At 46.0% G+C, this 16,454-nt stretch overlaps 1 protein-coding gene across 5 annotated transcripts in view; it reads right to left on the bottom strand.

Annotated features, from left to right (window-relative positions):
* Positions 1–16,454, bottom strand: part of DROSHA (drosha ribonuclease III) — a 124,483-nt gene that overhangs the window by 89,193 nt on the left and 18,836 nt on the right. For all 5 annotated transcript variants that reach the window (XM_025270434.3, XM_025270433.3, XM_006067803.4 and 2 more), the window contains 4 exon segments: positions 14,543–14,684; positions 12,504–12,658; positions 8,763–8,843; positions 401–487 (listed from right to left, as the gene is read on the bottom strand). In XM_025270434.3, the coding sequence (XP_025126219.1) occupies positions 401–487; positions 8,763–8,843; positions 12,504–12,658; positions 14,543–14,684 (465 nt within the window).

The raw sequence follows: 16,454 nt of genomic DNA, 5'->3' as shown, positions 1-16,454 counted from the left end.
AATGGTGCCTGGTACCACAGTCAACAAATATTAGGCATTTACTGTCATAAATGCAATAGTTATGGGTCACTAGATAATATATAAGTTATTTGCCAATTTTTAAGAGATACACAGGTGTTCTATGCATTCTTCCAACTCCATAGCTCCAACAGACCTATCCATAGTTCACTGGGTCTTATGAGGTACCAACAATATAAAAGAAAAACGACACAGAAATTAGTATAATGAGAGGAAGCCAAATTAAAGTCATTATGATAAAGGCCAGTTTTATCAGCATAAAAATAAAATATTTTTTTAAGAACTGAGTTCACACTTAGCCTATTCACATTTCAACCTATTAACACACATAGATCCTATTTATATTTTTTAACAAATGAAATAGATTTTGGTAGGAACTTACTAAAAAGTTTGTGGGAGGTGAGACTGTAATTCGATAGTGGAAAAGCCTGCCAGCATTGTTGGTCATAGGACGACAGGGCTTGATGGCCTGAGGGGAAAAACAAAAATAAGTTTATGAGTAAAGTGGCAAAATATTGTTACTCAAAACTAGACTGTATTTTCTACATTCACATCTGACAAAAGAGGTTTTATGTGTGTTCCTTCACAAACTGGTAGGAAAAGAACAGTATTCACTTTACCACTAACTGAATGGATAAACATGGGCTGGCTGGTCACTGGTATTCAACCTGCCTATTCACATACAATACAAGGGGTTTGAACAACATAGAGATCTTTCTAGAACTAAATTTCCATGACTATCTTCCTTTTCATTTGTAAAATAACACAATACTTGACCTTACTAACCTCCCAATAAACCAAAAAGCAAAAAGAACAATCTCAGAAGTAATAGCAGTAGGCTATAACAGGAAGGGGAACAAAGTGATATGGTTAAATACGCTGAGTAAAAATAGAAGGAAACAGAAATGCAGGAACCACAAGAATTGGTGGAACAGAACGTGCATGGAGCTTAGGGCAAGAAAAGGAAAGCAGCATCAGCAGAATCACTGGGTACTCTGACAGACACAGCGATGTGTGACCCAGACCACCCTTCAGGGAAGGACTTGCTGCCCTTAAACAGCGCTGACAGCAGTCTCTAGCTGCCGGCTCCTTCAGGATCTGCGTCACGAGCAGAGCCCCTCACCTGATGTCAGGTGTATACTGAGCGAGGCAGGTACGAAGGCCCAGCCACTTCGGCCCACCTTGAATGGCAATACTCATTCCTTGGGTCATCACCAGGTTGACCGGGGCTTTGTTGGGGCTGACTCACAGTTCGGCCAATCCCTCTGTCCAATCCTGCTCATACCCTCTTCCGCTCACAGGTGAAGATCCCTGAGAAACATCATGCGCCCCAGACTTCACCTTCGCATCTGCTTCTGGAGAATCCAGGGTGTGACAGTAGGTACCAGAGATGATCCAAGAAAGCAGGAGGTAAGATGAGGTTTTGGAGCTGAATCACCTGCCATCCGACTGGCAATAAGGAACCCATCACAGTGCCTGGTGGCACACACAGCCCCTGGCACCAGATAACTCGCCAGCTAAAACTTTCAAAGATGCTCAGTGGGCGACTGTACCAGCAGAAGCGGGTACAATGCGCCAGGTGTTGAAGACTTGGAGTGACCGGAAGCTGTACGGATAGCGGGATGGATGACTACTGCCGAGCACCACTGATGCTCTACCTTGTTCCTCAAACCTTAGGGTGATCCTAAGTTTTGCTTGCTCCTCGTGCCGGGAAGTTTCTGATTCAGCAGCTGAGGCAGGCTTGAGAATCTGCACATCTAATAAGGTCTGAGGTGCTGCTGATACTAGTCAGAAGGCCTAAGAGAACCACTGCTCTGCAGAAATGCAGCCGGAGAGGAGGAGGAGGAAAGGCAACTGGAAGCAAGACGTGAAAGCAGACGACCTGCTGACGGCCCACTAAGAGGCTCCCATCACCAGCAGCTCGAGGTCAGGCTGTGCGCCAGGACTACGCCTGGGGCTCACCTGTCAGAGTCGGTGGACCTTAAAGACTAATTAACAACCATCCACCGTAGGTCTGTTATTCCAAGGTCAGGGCTATGGAACCTGGGATGCGGACGTACAGGTTTTGACGCCTTGTTGTCATTTAGTCACTCAGTCGTGTCTGACTCTTTGTGACCTCATGGACTGTAGTCCACCAGGCTCCTCTGTCCATTGCATTTCACAGGGAAGATTTCCCACTGAGTGGGTTACCATTTCCTTCTCCAGTTTGCCTCCTTAGAGTCCTCTAAACCTTCTGAATCTTCAGAGGCAACCTACCCTTGTCTATGAAGAGCAAGCACTCCTCTGTCTGAAGACAAGGAAAGCCCCTGAAGGTGACATTGTCCTCACCTCCCCCACCCCATCAAATCTCCCTACCTGACAAGAGACCTATAATTAGGGTCATACCACAGCATAACTGCCAGGTTGGATGAAGCACAAGCTGGAATCAACACTGCCAGGAGAAATATCAGTAACCTCAGATATGCAGATGACACCATCCTTATGGCAGAAAGTGAAGAGGAATTTAAAAGCCTCTTGATGAAAGTGAAAAAGGAGAGTGAAAAAGCTGGCTTAAAACTCAACATTCAAAAAATGAAGATCATGGGGCATCCAGTCCCATCACTTCATGGCAAATAGATGGGGAAACAATGGAAACAGTGACAGATTTTATTTTCTTGGGCTCCAAAATCACTGCAGATGGTGACTGCAGCCATGAAATTAAAAGACACTTACTCCTTGGAAGAAAAGCTATGAAAAACTTGAGAGCATATTAAAAAGCAGAGACATTACGTTGCTGACAAAGGTCTGTCTAGTCAAAGCTATGTTTTTTCCAGTAATCATGTATGGATGTGAAAGTTGGACCATAAAGAAAGCTGAGTGCCAAAGAATTGATGCTTTTGAACTGTGGTGTTGGAAAAGACTCTTCAAAGTCCCTTGGACTTCAAGGAGATCAAACCAGTCAAACCTAAAGGGAATCAGTCCTGAATATTCATCGGAAGGACTGATGCTGGAACTGAAGTTCCAATACTTTGGCCACCTGATGGGAAGAACTGACTCATTGGAAAAGACTCTGATGCTGGGAAAGACTGAAGACAGTAGGAGAAGGGGACAACAGAGGATGAGATGGTTGGATGGCATCACCAACTCGATGGACATGAGTTTGAGCAGGCTCTCGGGGTTGATGATGGACAGGGAAGGCTGGCGTGCTGCAGTCCACGGGGTCGCAAAGAGTTGGACGTGACTGAGCGACTGAACTGAACAGCATAACTGGTTTCACATTTCACAGCTGGAAACTACTGAGAGGAAACATAATATCCCACAGGAACTATAAGAACTAGCCAGCACATGCCAGCAGCAGGAATTCACACAGGACTGGCAGTACATGATCAAGAGGACCAGGAAACAGAGTTGGTTAGGGAAGAGCTGACGGAGTTGGGAGCATTCAGGATCCAAGGCCATCAGGAGATGATGGGAACTTCCTACTAAGATGTCTCGCAGTCCTGTCTGAGTCTTTGTGACCCCATGCACTGTAACCCATCAAGCTCCTCAGTCCATGGGATTTTCCAGGCAAGAAAACTGGAGCGGGTTGCCATTCTTTTCTACAGGGGATCTTCCTGACCCAGGGATTGAATCAGGGTCTCCTGCATTGAAGGCAGGTTCTTCATCGTCTGAGCCACCAGGGAAGTTCCACTCAGATGTCTTGCTTGCTGCTGCTGCTACTAAGTCGCTTCAGTCGTGTCTGACTCTGTGTGACCCCATAGACGGCAGCCCACCAGGCTCCCCTGTCCCTGGGATTCTCCAGGCAAAAACACTGGAGTGGGTTGCCATTTCCTTCTCCAAGGCATGAAAGTGAAAAGTGAAAGTTAAGTCGCTCAGTCGTGTCTGACTCTTAGCGACCCCATGGATTGCAGCCTACCAGGCTCCTCTGTCCAAGGGATTTTCCAGGCAAGAGTATTGGAGTTGGGTGAGATTGCCTTCTCCGTCAGATGTCTTAGTAGCGTGAAAAAGCAATGGTCCATGCTGACTAAAGTGAAAATACCAAAACTGCAGGACAGACAGAAGAAGAAGGAATTCAAAGATTCAAGGAAATGGGTACGTTGGGATGGATATAATATCTATGCCTGAAAAATATACCAGATAATCATCTTTCATGGCCCAGAGGACATGCCACTGACCAAGGCCAAAAGGAACATGCTGGCAAAGGGGCACCAGCATCAGTAGGATGATCAGTGGTGGCATCCTCTTCAGGTCAGGACTGAGCATAAGAGGGGCTGACACAGTACACAGCTTGCTGACCACATCAGGGATGACAAGACTCTGAAACCAGAGGCAAGACAATGGAGCTCATTATAAGAAGCCAGGTTACACAATTACCATCATGACCAGTAGGACCGAAGTGGCAGCCAAGGGGATCTAACCCAAAAGGGTTACAGAAGAGGCTTTCACAGCCTGGAGCCCTTGGGTACAAAATAAATGGGTAGCTGACAAGCATACCACCTTAGTTTGTGCCAACGGAAGAAATCAAGACTGGACAAACAAGAGGCTTAAGGTTGCTCCAATACACAGTCATAAACCCTTGCCCAGTTCCAGACCCGATCAAGTTACTGGACTGAAAAGGCTGCCCAAGAGGCCAGTGGCCAGGCCCTGTGACACGATCACAAGCAAAAATGGTCACGACAGCCCTGTCCTTCCCCAAAGGGGCCTATGCCCATTGTGCTCAGGGAACTGTACACTGGGGAAGGAAGAAGCCACACAGTTTAAGGAGTGCTGGACACAGCATCTGAATCAAGTGATACTCAAAGACTGGACATATCATCCTGCTATCCCTGTCAGAGTGGGGCAGATGAGGCCAAGGTAGTATAGATCTTGGTCACGGTCTGGCTTATAGGAGGTCCACTGAGTCTACAGATCCACCTAGTGGTCATTTCCTTGGTCCCTAAATGTACCACTGGAATTGACAAAATGGGCAGACAGTGACACCTCCCCCTGGGTCCCTGATCTGTGGAGTAAGAGCCACCATAGTAGGAAAGGTCAAGCAGAACCCAACCTGGACATCAAAAACAGTGTGACTCGGGGGAATGGTGGAGATTAGTGCCACCCTTATGGATCCAAATGACACAAGGGTGACTGCCCCTATCACGGTCTGTTTAATGCACCAGTCTGGGCCCTGAAGAAATCAAGTGGATCCCGGCAGATGACCATAGACCACAAGAAGCTCAGCCAAGCAGCTCCGACTGCACCTGCCGTGCCAGGCGTTATAGCGCAGTTTCAGCAGATGAACGTGATCTCAGGCACGAAGTATGCGGCAACTGACCTGCTGAATGTATTCTTTCCTACCCCAACAGAATGAGGACCAGCTCTGATGAGAACAGGTTCGCGTTCACACGGAATAGACAACATATAGACAACATAGACAACAATAGACAAAACCGTTAGGTTTTGCCACCAGCCTGTGTGAATTCTTCTACTCACTGTCATTATACAGTCCAAGGCACTCCTGATCTAGAATACTGCAGCATGTCATACTGTTCCATTGTATCTTTGACATTATGTCGATTGAGCGAAAAGTCTTGGTAAACTGTACATGCTCCAAAGGGTGGGAGAGAAACCCTACCAAGATTCAGGGCCTCCCACAGCCACACCATTTTTAGGAGTCAGTGGTTCCAAGACAGCCATCCAAAGTAAAACACAAAACTACTGCTTCTTCCCTTCCCACAGTGAAGAAGGAAGCAGAATACCAGGTGGGCCTCTTCGAGTTCAGGAGGCAATGCCATCCTCAGAGAGGATATTACTACAGCCCATTTATAAAATGGCACAAAAGACCACCAGCTATGAGAGCAACTCAAGTGAGAAAGGCCTGCTCAAGTGAGAAAGGCCTTGGCAGTTTCAAACCACAGCTCAAGTTGCCCTGCAATGGGAGCCACATGATTCAGCAAATCCCAGACTGCTGGTAGGAAAAGATGCTGAGAGGGGCTTACGGACACACTGGGAGAATCACCATGCTGGCCTCTGAGGTTCTGAAGGCAAGCCGTGCTGTCTATCATGAAAAATCATGTGCCTTTGCAAAGCAATTTCGAGTATGCTGCTGGGCCCTGGCAGACATGGAAGGCACGGCCAAGGGACAGCAAACAGATGTGGGGCTGGAACTGCCCGACAAGAGCTGGGTTCTGCCAGTCCCCTCTGGGCACAAGTTTGGGTGGGGCCATCATAAGAAGGAGGGTGCCTATAACCAGAACCACAGAACCTGGCACACACAGAGTAGGGGGCATCAACAAACTGGGCACCCACCACTGTCGAATCAGCACACTCCCTCAGCTGATGACTAAAGACGGGGGCGCTGAAAACAGAAGGAAAAGTCCAAGCTCAGTTTGCAAATGGGTCAGCCAGAAAGGAAGTACAGGGACTTCCCTGGTGGCCCTGGGGTGAGGACTCTAAGCTTCCAAAGCAGGGGGCCTGGGTTCGATCCCTGGTCAGGGAATTAGACCCTGCATGCCACAACTAAGGATCCTGCACGTCGTAACTAAGACCCGGTACAGCCAAATAAATAAAACAGCGTTCTTTAAAAAACAAAGAAAAGAAAGGAGGTGCAAGCCAAAAACAGACTGTGCTGCAGCCTTCTTCATGAATGGCTCTGAAGACAAGGACGAGGGAGACCACCCAGTGGGCGGGGTTCCAGGTGGTGTACCTGGTCATCTACTTTGTGTGGAAAGAGAAGTAGCCTGAGGTTAGAATAAAGATGGACTCATGGCAGAAACGGAGAAGGCAATGGCAACCCACTCCAGTACTCTTGCCTGAAAAATCCCATGGATGGAGGAGCCTGGTGGGCTGCAATCCATGGGGTCACGAAGAGTCGGACACGACTGAGCGACTTTACTTTCACTTTTCACTTTCATGCATTGGAGAAGGAAATGGCAACCCACTCCAGTGTTCTGTCCTGGAGAATCCCAGGAATGGGGGAGCCTGGTGGGCTGCCGTCTATGGGGTTGCAGAGTTGGACACAACTGAGGCGACTTAGTAGCAGCAGCAGCAGCAGCATGGCAGAAAGCAAGTGGCCGGCCAGCTGGTCAGAGACCTAGAAGGAAAAACCTGGGACGATCAGGGATAAGACAGTCTTAGGGTGTCCCCAGGGCGGGGGACACCCAGCGTGGAAGAGGTTCTAAATCATTGAGCTGAGGAAATGCCCCGGCCAGCCTCAGTCAGTAGTCAGTCCCCCAGAGCCGACAGGATGGGCATGAATGAATGAATGGACATGAAATGGACACAGGAACAGATGGAGCTCAACAGCATCCAAGGCTAAGTTGCTAAGCTGACTGCCATGCCAGCCACCTATAATGACCACTGCTGGGGCCCCAATATGGCACCATCCCTTGAGGGCCAACTGGCCCCTTGACAGAATGTGGACCATGTAGGCCCCATCCATGGTGAAAGGGCCATGTATACTCTAAGAATGGGTTTGACTGCCTCAGCCAGCACCACTGCCCACCCGAATCTCCCTTCACAGAGGGCCCTGCTTCCCAGCCGTGCGAAAAACAGTCAGCACACAGCCTGCAGCCATCAGCTCCTTCCAGGTCACCCTCTACTACAAGAACCCCATCCACCAACGGCATGCCCTTTCTTGGGCGGCTTGCTCAGGACAGACAGAGATGCGCGTATGAAAACCATCCTGGCCCTACGTGAGACAACTTCGACAAGCCCAGCTCTAAAGGTCCACCCCAGGTGGACCTCCCCCTCTGCTCAGTCCTGAGCCCACACTCCTCTTGCCCATGGAAGGTCTCCACAGCAGCCCCGCCTGCAGAGACCCCGGCCTGAGGCATGCACACGGACACTCACGGGGCACAGGCCTTGTCCCACACGCCCTCACTATACTTTGTTGTTATTGTTGTTTAGTCCAAGTGGTATCCAGCTCTTTGCGACCCCATGGGCTGCAGCCTGAGAGGCTGCTCTGTCCATGGGATTTCCCAGGCAAGAACACTGGAGCAGGTTGCCATTCCCTTCGCCAGGGGATCTTCCCGACCCAGGGATCAAACCAGCATCTCCTGCGCCTCCTGCGATAGCAGGCAGATTCTTTACCACTAAGTCACCAGGGAAGCCCTAAATACAGCGTGCTGAAGCATAAAGTGACAATCCTGGGATTAATGAGAATACCTTGCAGAAAACTAAAACGTAATGGGGAAAAAAATGAAGCCAAATAATTGATCGGGAGTAGTTACATATAACTCTTCAATGTAAAAGTATTCAACTCATCATGCAAACACATTTGGAGTGTTCCTGACAACCCAGGGGTAGGGTGTGACACAGGTCAAACAAGTCCGTGTGACGCTCACAGCTGAGTGGGGACAACAGACAAAGACTGACAAAGGCAACGGCGTACACGCACATCCCCAAGGAAAGAGGACATGTGCCATACAGCACCTCGATAAGAGCATTTCTCCAGAGATTCACCACCGTTTACAACAAAAACATGAAAAACAATTACAATTACAGACCATTTTAGGATACTGAAAATGATTTTAAAAAAAGGGCAACTCAAATTCACTTTGCCTACTTTAAATAATGAACCTCCCGAAGTGTCCTTGATAACATTCCCATTCCACTCCCAAAACCCAAGTATGTCTCCCCTCCAATGATTAGTAACAGAGACTATCAGGGAACCTGAGAAGACTATTTCCAGGGTATTACTTCATTTATGGGGAGCAGAATAGCAGCGGCATCTGTCTACTTCTGGCTGCTCAGTGCTGACAAATATAATAACCCAAACCAGTTACCTCTTCTCCGGGATAAATGCTGTGCCTGATGCCCGTGCGTCTCGCTTTTGCGCTGCATTTGCAGAGAGGGCCATCATTCATCTGTCAGAAACAGAATGTAATTCGTTTTTATTGGGGGGAAAATCCACTCCATGCACGACGATGCCGCAGAAACTGTGTGGGTTTTAATGTCATGAGTAGCGAAGCTCTGAAAGGCTGTCAAGGTTTGAAGATTAAACGGATGTTCCAAAACCAATAAAGCTGCAAACTGTCTATATTGTCTGATAAAGGGAAACGCTATGACAACGCTGGATTCCCGACTTATTTGTGCAGCCGAGCAGAAAATATCAGTGTCAGCGCCCTGTTTGCCCCCATCTTCTCCTACTGCTTTCCAGTATGTTCCCGCTATTTCTTATTTCAGGAAAAATGACTCTTTCACAAAAGAAAAGCCTAGTTTATATTCTGAAGGAACATGTAGAACGCTTTGAAGGTGACCTGCAGATTAAATGTTTTCAAAGAAGAGACCAAAAGGTATCTCAAGCAGAAGGAAGAAAATGACTCCTAGAACCAGAAAAACTTATAGCATTAATCAGGTGACTCTGTGTCTGTTTTTTCACCTTAACTCATTTTCTGGCCATGAACTCCACTCACATGATTCGATAAGTGAATAATCCTGGGTGCTTCTTGGATAGAAAGCTGCTGGTTAAGCACTACAGGGGGGATAGGTGGGTGATACCTAGCTCAGGGTCCACATGATCAAGGAACCCTTATTTTAATTTTAGTGTATGTACTGCTGAAGCAAGCACTAAGAATATTTACATGGGAGAAATAACACACACATGATATGCTTAGTAATTTCAAAATAAAGGAAAAAACAGGCTTCAAGAAGCCAAAATGTGAAAAGAGATGGCTATTCTACACGAGAAACCAGGAAAAGAGAAAAAAGAGAAAGAAGGAATCCAACGTTATGCTCCAAGAACATGAAAGTGAAAAGCAAAGTGTTAGTTGCTCAGTCGTGTCTGACTCTCTGCGACCCCATGGACTGTAGCCCACCAGGCTCCTCTAGAGGTCCACGGAATTCTCCAGGTAGGAATACTGAAGTGGGGAGCCATTCCCTTCTCCAGGAGATCTTCGCCACCCAGAGATTAAACCCAAGTCTCTCATGTTGCAGGCAGGTTCTTTACTGTCTGAACCCAGGAACATGAGACCCATCTAAATGGAATGGATCACATGGAATGGATCACATAAGTGAGTGACAAGACCAAAAAGGCAGCTGCTGCTGCTGCTAAGTCACTTCAGTCGTGTCCGACTCTGTGTGACCCCAGAGACAGCAGCCCACCAGGCTTCCCCGTCCCTGGGATTCTCCAGGCAAGAACACTGGAATGGGTTGCCATTTCTTTCTCCAATGCATGAAAGTGAAAAGTGAAAGTGAAGTCGCTCAGTCGTGTCCAAATCTAGCGACCCCATGGACTATAGCCCACCAGGCTCCTCCATCCATGGGATTTTCCAGGCAATAGTACTGGAGTGGGATGCCATTGCCTTCTCCGCCAAAAAGGCAGAACTGAGGTCAAAACCTTAAAGGGCCTTAACCAGTTCGTGAGTTTATTCAATATAAATGGTTAATATGGAATCAAAAAGGAGATCAGAGCATCAGTCTGGAGAATGGAGAAGTGGAGTTCCATTTCTCACTTTTTTGGTATTAATTAAAACATAGATATTTATATATACGATATTATTATGAGACATATATATTCTATATACATATACATATTTCTTTAGAGTTCTAGGGATTTATAACTCATTTTGTCAAAAATAGCTCAATATAACTTTGAAAAGAAATTTTAAAAAAACTATAAGTCTCTTTATCTCTTTGAGAAATCTAAAGCTCCAGGTGGTACAAGAGAGGAATAATATGGCTACCTAAAAAAAAAAAAAATCACATTAAGATATTATCCAAAATAACAGCTGGCAAACAGAGATGTGATTGAATTCCCACCAAAGTCACAACACATTCCTAATGCAGGGCACAACTTGTGATGAAAAATGCAGAAAAATCATTTAGTGCTCACTTATTTCCAGGGAAGCAAATAGACATCTTACATGCCTGTCTTTTACCAGGGTCTGGTCTCCAATACAGATCAGCCCTTTATAAGGCTCATCTGTACAGGGGATACAAAACCAAATACAGTTAACACAACACTGAGACTATTTGTTTCTTGATATGAGAACAAAGTCCATTAAAAGACCACACACCAGGTAAGGGGAGTGACTAATGGAGAAAGGATTTTTCTTGGGGGACACACAAATGTTCTAAAATTAAATTGTGATGACTGTACAATTCTGTGAATATACAAAAAAAATGAACTGTACACTTTAATTGTGTAAATTGTATGGTATGTGAATTATAACTTGCTAAAGCTGTTTAAAAAGATCATATACATGATTAATGTACCAAAGCAAAGATTCCAAAATGTATTAACAATTTGTAAACATTTCTGCTCAATTCTCAGAGAGCAAAAAGGACCACAAGGTACATTTCTGTCAGGCATTCTAACTACATTAATTCTATATTAAAAAAAAAAAATTAGATAATGTAATCTAATATGAACCAGGAGAACAATATCAAAATAATGTAGAATGGTATGAATTTACTTACAAAATATAAATTTTAAATGATCTTTTTCTAGGGATATGTTTAATTATGCTTGATAAGTTGACATGTATTAAAGATACTATTTTTGTATGTATTATACATTTGTAAAAATACAATTCTTTTATAAAGATACTATTTTGCACTATGTATTACTGTGTGTGCATGCTCAGTTGCTCAATAGTGTCTTACTCTTTGTGACCCCATGGACTAGAGCCTCCCAGGCTCCTCTGTCCATGGAATTTTCCAGGCAAGAATACTAGAGTGGGTTGCCACTTCCTACTCCAGTGGTATCCCTCCAACCCGGGATTGAACTCGCATCTCCTGCATTGTCAGGCAGATTCTTTACCACTGTTCCACCAGTACAACTTCATAATAAAACAGTAAGTGAAAATAAAAAATAATTATGTCCAACTATGATGTCACTGGCTTCCCAGGTGACGCAATGGTAAAGAATCCACCTGCCAATACAGGGACACAACAGATGCGGGTTCGATCCCTGGGCTGGGAAGATCCCCTGGAGGAGGGCATGACAACCCACTCCAGTATTCTTCCCTGGAGAATCCCATGGACAAAGGAGCCTGATGAGCTACAGTCCATGGGGTTGAAAAGAGTCGGACACAACTGAGCACCTGCGCACAAACACACACGATGTCATTAGCTCAAACATGCTTAATAACAAGAAGTTACAAGAAATCGTGACTTCTACCAACTGGCAAATACAAAGTCTCATAGGGCCTGGGACATTGTTTACCGTACGGCTACAAGATAACTTCCAGATGAACTGCCTTTAAAAAGAGCTACAAGAGCTCTCTCCCTGATCCTACCATTCGTCTCCTTCCGTTTACTGCAAGTTTAATGAGGCAGCACCACCATCCTGCTCCCTCACACAGGATTTACAAACATCGTCAAATATGATTCAAGGAACACTTGCTCTGGTGCTTAGGCTTTGGAGCTGAAGCTGAAAAGAAATAAGCTGTGAAGGATGACGCCCAGCCCTGAGAGTAAAATTCAGTTTCAATACCAGCTACCATGCATCTTCTGAGCCGGCAGTCATAAATGTGATGTGTGGGTGTGCAACCTTCACAGCAAGAGCATAAAAGCCTGCGCACCTGGCCTGGGTCGTTGTACCAAAGTTCATCATGAAGTCGGTCAGGATGGGCCTTTTTACGTTTGATTTCTGCAATGACGTCGAAAACTTCAGAGTCTGAGCTGCTAGAGCAGGTGCTGTCCTCATCAGACTCGCATTCGGATTCACTGGAACTCTCTATAGAGGTGAGGGGAAAAAGATGGAGAGAAGCTGAAGCAGTCTGCAAGATGATTTTACATGAAGGTTTTACATGAAGATTTACATTTTACATGAAGGTTTTACATGAAGATTTACTTCCAAATGACTGAAACGTAAGGACCTACGTTTAGAAATGTAAGGACAGCTGATTATCTTCCAGCAAACACTCCAGTGCCTACTCCACACTAGAACTCTGCTAAGCAACCCATGAAATCTAATAGAGCCCATGATGCTAAGTCACAATCTAGAGGGGGAAACAAAGGATCAAAGATTTTTAGAGAAAGACTTGGTGAACAAGACCAGAGAAAATGCAAACCGCCAGAGCTGTCTTAGCACCTCCTAAAAGGTGCAGTGAATCCACCCTGATCCACCGGGATTTCCTAGAAGGGGTGCACGTGACGCAGGCACAGGGATGGGGGCGGGCTTAGGCTGATGAGAAGGAAAGGAACACAGAAGGGGCGCCACAGGCAAAAGCATGGAGCAAGACGATGGGTGGACTCTGGCTGGAGCAAAGGCCTCACAGGAAAAAATCCAGAAGTGAGGGGATAAAAGGTCATGAATGCCAGGCTCTGAAGATCAGACTGAATCAGATTCTAAATTTTTTTCTCTCAATAGTAACAATAGGAGACTCTAGTCCTTCAAAAATGACTAGATAAAAACAGACCAAGAATTATTGTAACGAAACGATCCAGTCACAAAAGACAAATATGGTATGACTCTACTTATATGAGGTACCTAGAGTAGTCAGATTCATAGAGACAGAAAGTAGAAGGATGGTTGCCAGAGGCAAAGGGAGACAGGAATGGGGAGTTGGTCTTTAATCCTGATAGAGTTTTCAGTTTAGCAAGATGAAAAGAGTTCCAAAGGTTGTTTACACAATATGAATGCACGTAACACACTACAGAGCAATACATTCAAAAATGGCTAAGTAGTATATCTTACATGTATTATGCACATGTTCTTTGTATTTTACTACAATCAAAAAAGAAAAAAAGAAGACCTAGAACTTGGAGTGATCCTACAAGAGATTAATGCAGTACAGCGTAGTAAGAAGGAGCCCTGACACTGCTGTATTTTCGAGTGTACTACGTGAGATGGGTACTGTCATTCCTCTTGTAAGACAAGAAAATCGAGACACAGAGAAATCACATCACTTGCCCGAGATCACATTTCAAGTGGTGGAACAAGGATTCAAACCCGGGCCAGCTGGTTCTGTCGTGCTTTTCCCCACCATGGACACTGCCTCTGAGTGAGGGAGAAATAACAAAGGTGGGCAGATGAGAGCCAGATAACACACAGGAAAAGGCACACTGAACGTCTCCTCTGCGTACAGCGTTGCGTTAGGGGCTAAGGACACAACATGGTGAGAAGCAGTGATCTCAGCATCTCCTTGGAGTCTCAGAATACGTACGTGAAAATATGTAAGAAAGTGATGGAAACTTTGTGAATAAAGAGAGCGCTTCAAACAGAGCTGGACTCTGGCTGGAGTTTCCACACCCTGGCAGTGGAGAGAGCCACAGGAGATGCCTGCCCATCAGAGCTTGAGGCACGGGAACAGGCTCCTGCTTTTGACGGGAGGCTGGACTGTGGTCCCTTCTGATTTTAAGACAGAAGGAGTCTTGGGGGACACAGTGGCCAGCATGCCTTGCAAATGAGATCTCTTATGTATTCTACTGAATATAACTAAGGGAAAAGAAAATCGAAAAGAAGAAAGTTACATTGCTATGTATTTGCTGACTGGAATTAAAATAAAATGGACATTAGGAAATTTTACTATGGGACTCTCAAGGACACATCCCAAAAGTCTGGTATTAAACAATAAAAAAAGAGCACAGGATCTCGGTCTAGTAACTTCTGACTCACCTAAATCTTCATCTAGCTTCGTCTTGGGAGGCTCCCATGGGGGTCTAGCAGCTTTGGCTTTCTCTTGCCTGCTCCCCAACTCTTCCTCAAATTTGTCATATAAGTCACGGAGCCTACTTGTTCCAACTACAGTAGAATCTCCCTTTGAAAAATAAAGGATCAATATTAGGAACTATATTAATAATAGTCATACCAAAGAGACTTAAGAACTCACCGATAACCAAAGATTTTAACAGCAAGATATCATTTTTCAACCCTCAATTTAACAAACATTTTAAACACAAAATGCCCAGAGTGCTGGAAATGATGCTCTGAATTGCACACACATTTATGGCTGACACTGTCCTCAGGTAAATGCACTTTGCCAACCCTTAGAAACGTTAGAAACCTTCATCTATGCCCTTCTGATACAGCAACCAAAAAATCATAAACCCCTCAGAATTCATGACACCTGATACCCTCCTAGAGAACATATACGCCTCCCCTACTGAAATTCACTGGTGGTGTATATTCCCCATTAACCCAGTGACCCACAAACCACACATGCACCCCATAAACACAGGGACACACACACACACACACACACTCTTTACAAACACAGGGTTCTGCAATACATTCCTGGAGGAAGTTGCTCACTTTCCCTTACTCTCCTCCCAGGTTGAAAATCACTTTAAACACCCACCTAAAATGTACATTTGACATTTTCAAAAGGCACCTTTCCAACATAAAATGAATATTCAATCCTGACATCTGCAGTTATTCCCAAGAGAGGGTGCCTGCTTTCCTCAGCCCCACCTCATTGCTGACTCTGGTGATGCCGGGGTAGGTCTGACACTTAGGCCCTCTCTGCAGCAGCGGTGCACACACAGAGGCCAACGCTGGCCTTCTGGCTTATCAGCCTTCCTTCTACACTGGAGTTTTAACACACCCACAACAAAGGTGAGGAAAAGCAAAGGCTCTGCTGTTCAAATGCTCTGAACCTCAGTGCCTTCAACATTATTTCAAGAATAATGATACCCACGGGGAGCCATTCTGCCCTTCCCTCTTGCTCACAGAACTGGGATTCCCTTCAGGTTTGGGGCGGAGAACCCGGGATCTCAGAAGCCATCCCCCTATGCCACAGATGTCTCTGTCCTAATCCCTGGACAGTGAACGTGCCACCTCTCAGTGCAGAAAGAACTCTGCAGAAGCGATTAAGGCTACAGAATTTGAGGTGGGGTTGTCTGGGTGGACACAACTGAATACAGGTCTTTAAAAGTGGAGAGGCTCTCACAACAGCAGTCAGAGGTGCAACAGAAGAAGAGGCAAGAGATCTTTAGAGCACAGGAGAGACTCGACCCACGCTGCTGGCTCTGAAGATGAAGGAAGGGGTCCATGGGCCAAGGAATGCACACGGGCTCCAGAAGCTGGGAACAGCCCACACCTGCCAGACAGCAAGGAGACAAGGGCCTCCATCCCACAGCCATAAGGAACTGAACTCTGCCAACAACCTGAACGAGCAAGAAAACAGTTTGTCTCCAGAATGGAGAGCAGTCCTGCCAGTACCTCGATTTAGCCAGTGAGACCCAAATTTGACTTCCGATCTACAGAACTGGGAGTTAATAAATGTGCGGTGTTTTAAGCCATGAATGAAGTCTGTGGAGATGGGTTATGGCAGAGATGGAAAATTAATCCATTAAACACAATTCTGGACGAAGGGATGAAAGAAGAGATCCCTGGGCACCCTGGGCTCCACCCAGTACTGCCCTCTGCATCTGTATCTGGGCAGAGGTGTGTACGGACACGATGCCTGGGGCTCCTGTGGGCATCCTGCAACCGTGATGGACCCTCCGAAAGCCAGCGATACCCACCTACGGCCTTGCCATCACTAAGGCGCTAAATACACACCAGCCACCACCTCCCTCCAGATGGC

This window comes from Bubalus bubalis, chromosome 19 (genome assembly GCF_019923935.1).
Source record: "Bubalus bubalis isolate 160015118507 breed Murrah chromosome 19, NDDB_SH_1, whole genome shotgun sequence".
Classification (NCBI taxonomy): Eukaryota; Metazoa; Chordata; class Mammalia; order Artiodactyla; family Bovidae; genus Bubalus; species Bubalus bubalis.
The sequence above is the reverse complement of the archived record's forward strand: the minus strand, read 5'-3'. Positions and strand labels throughout refer to the sequence as shown.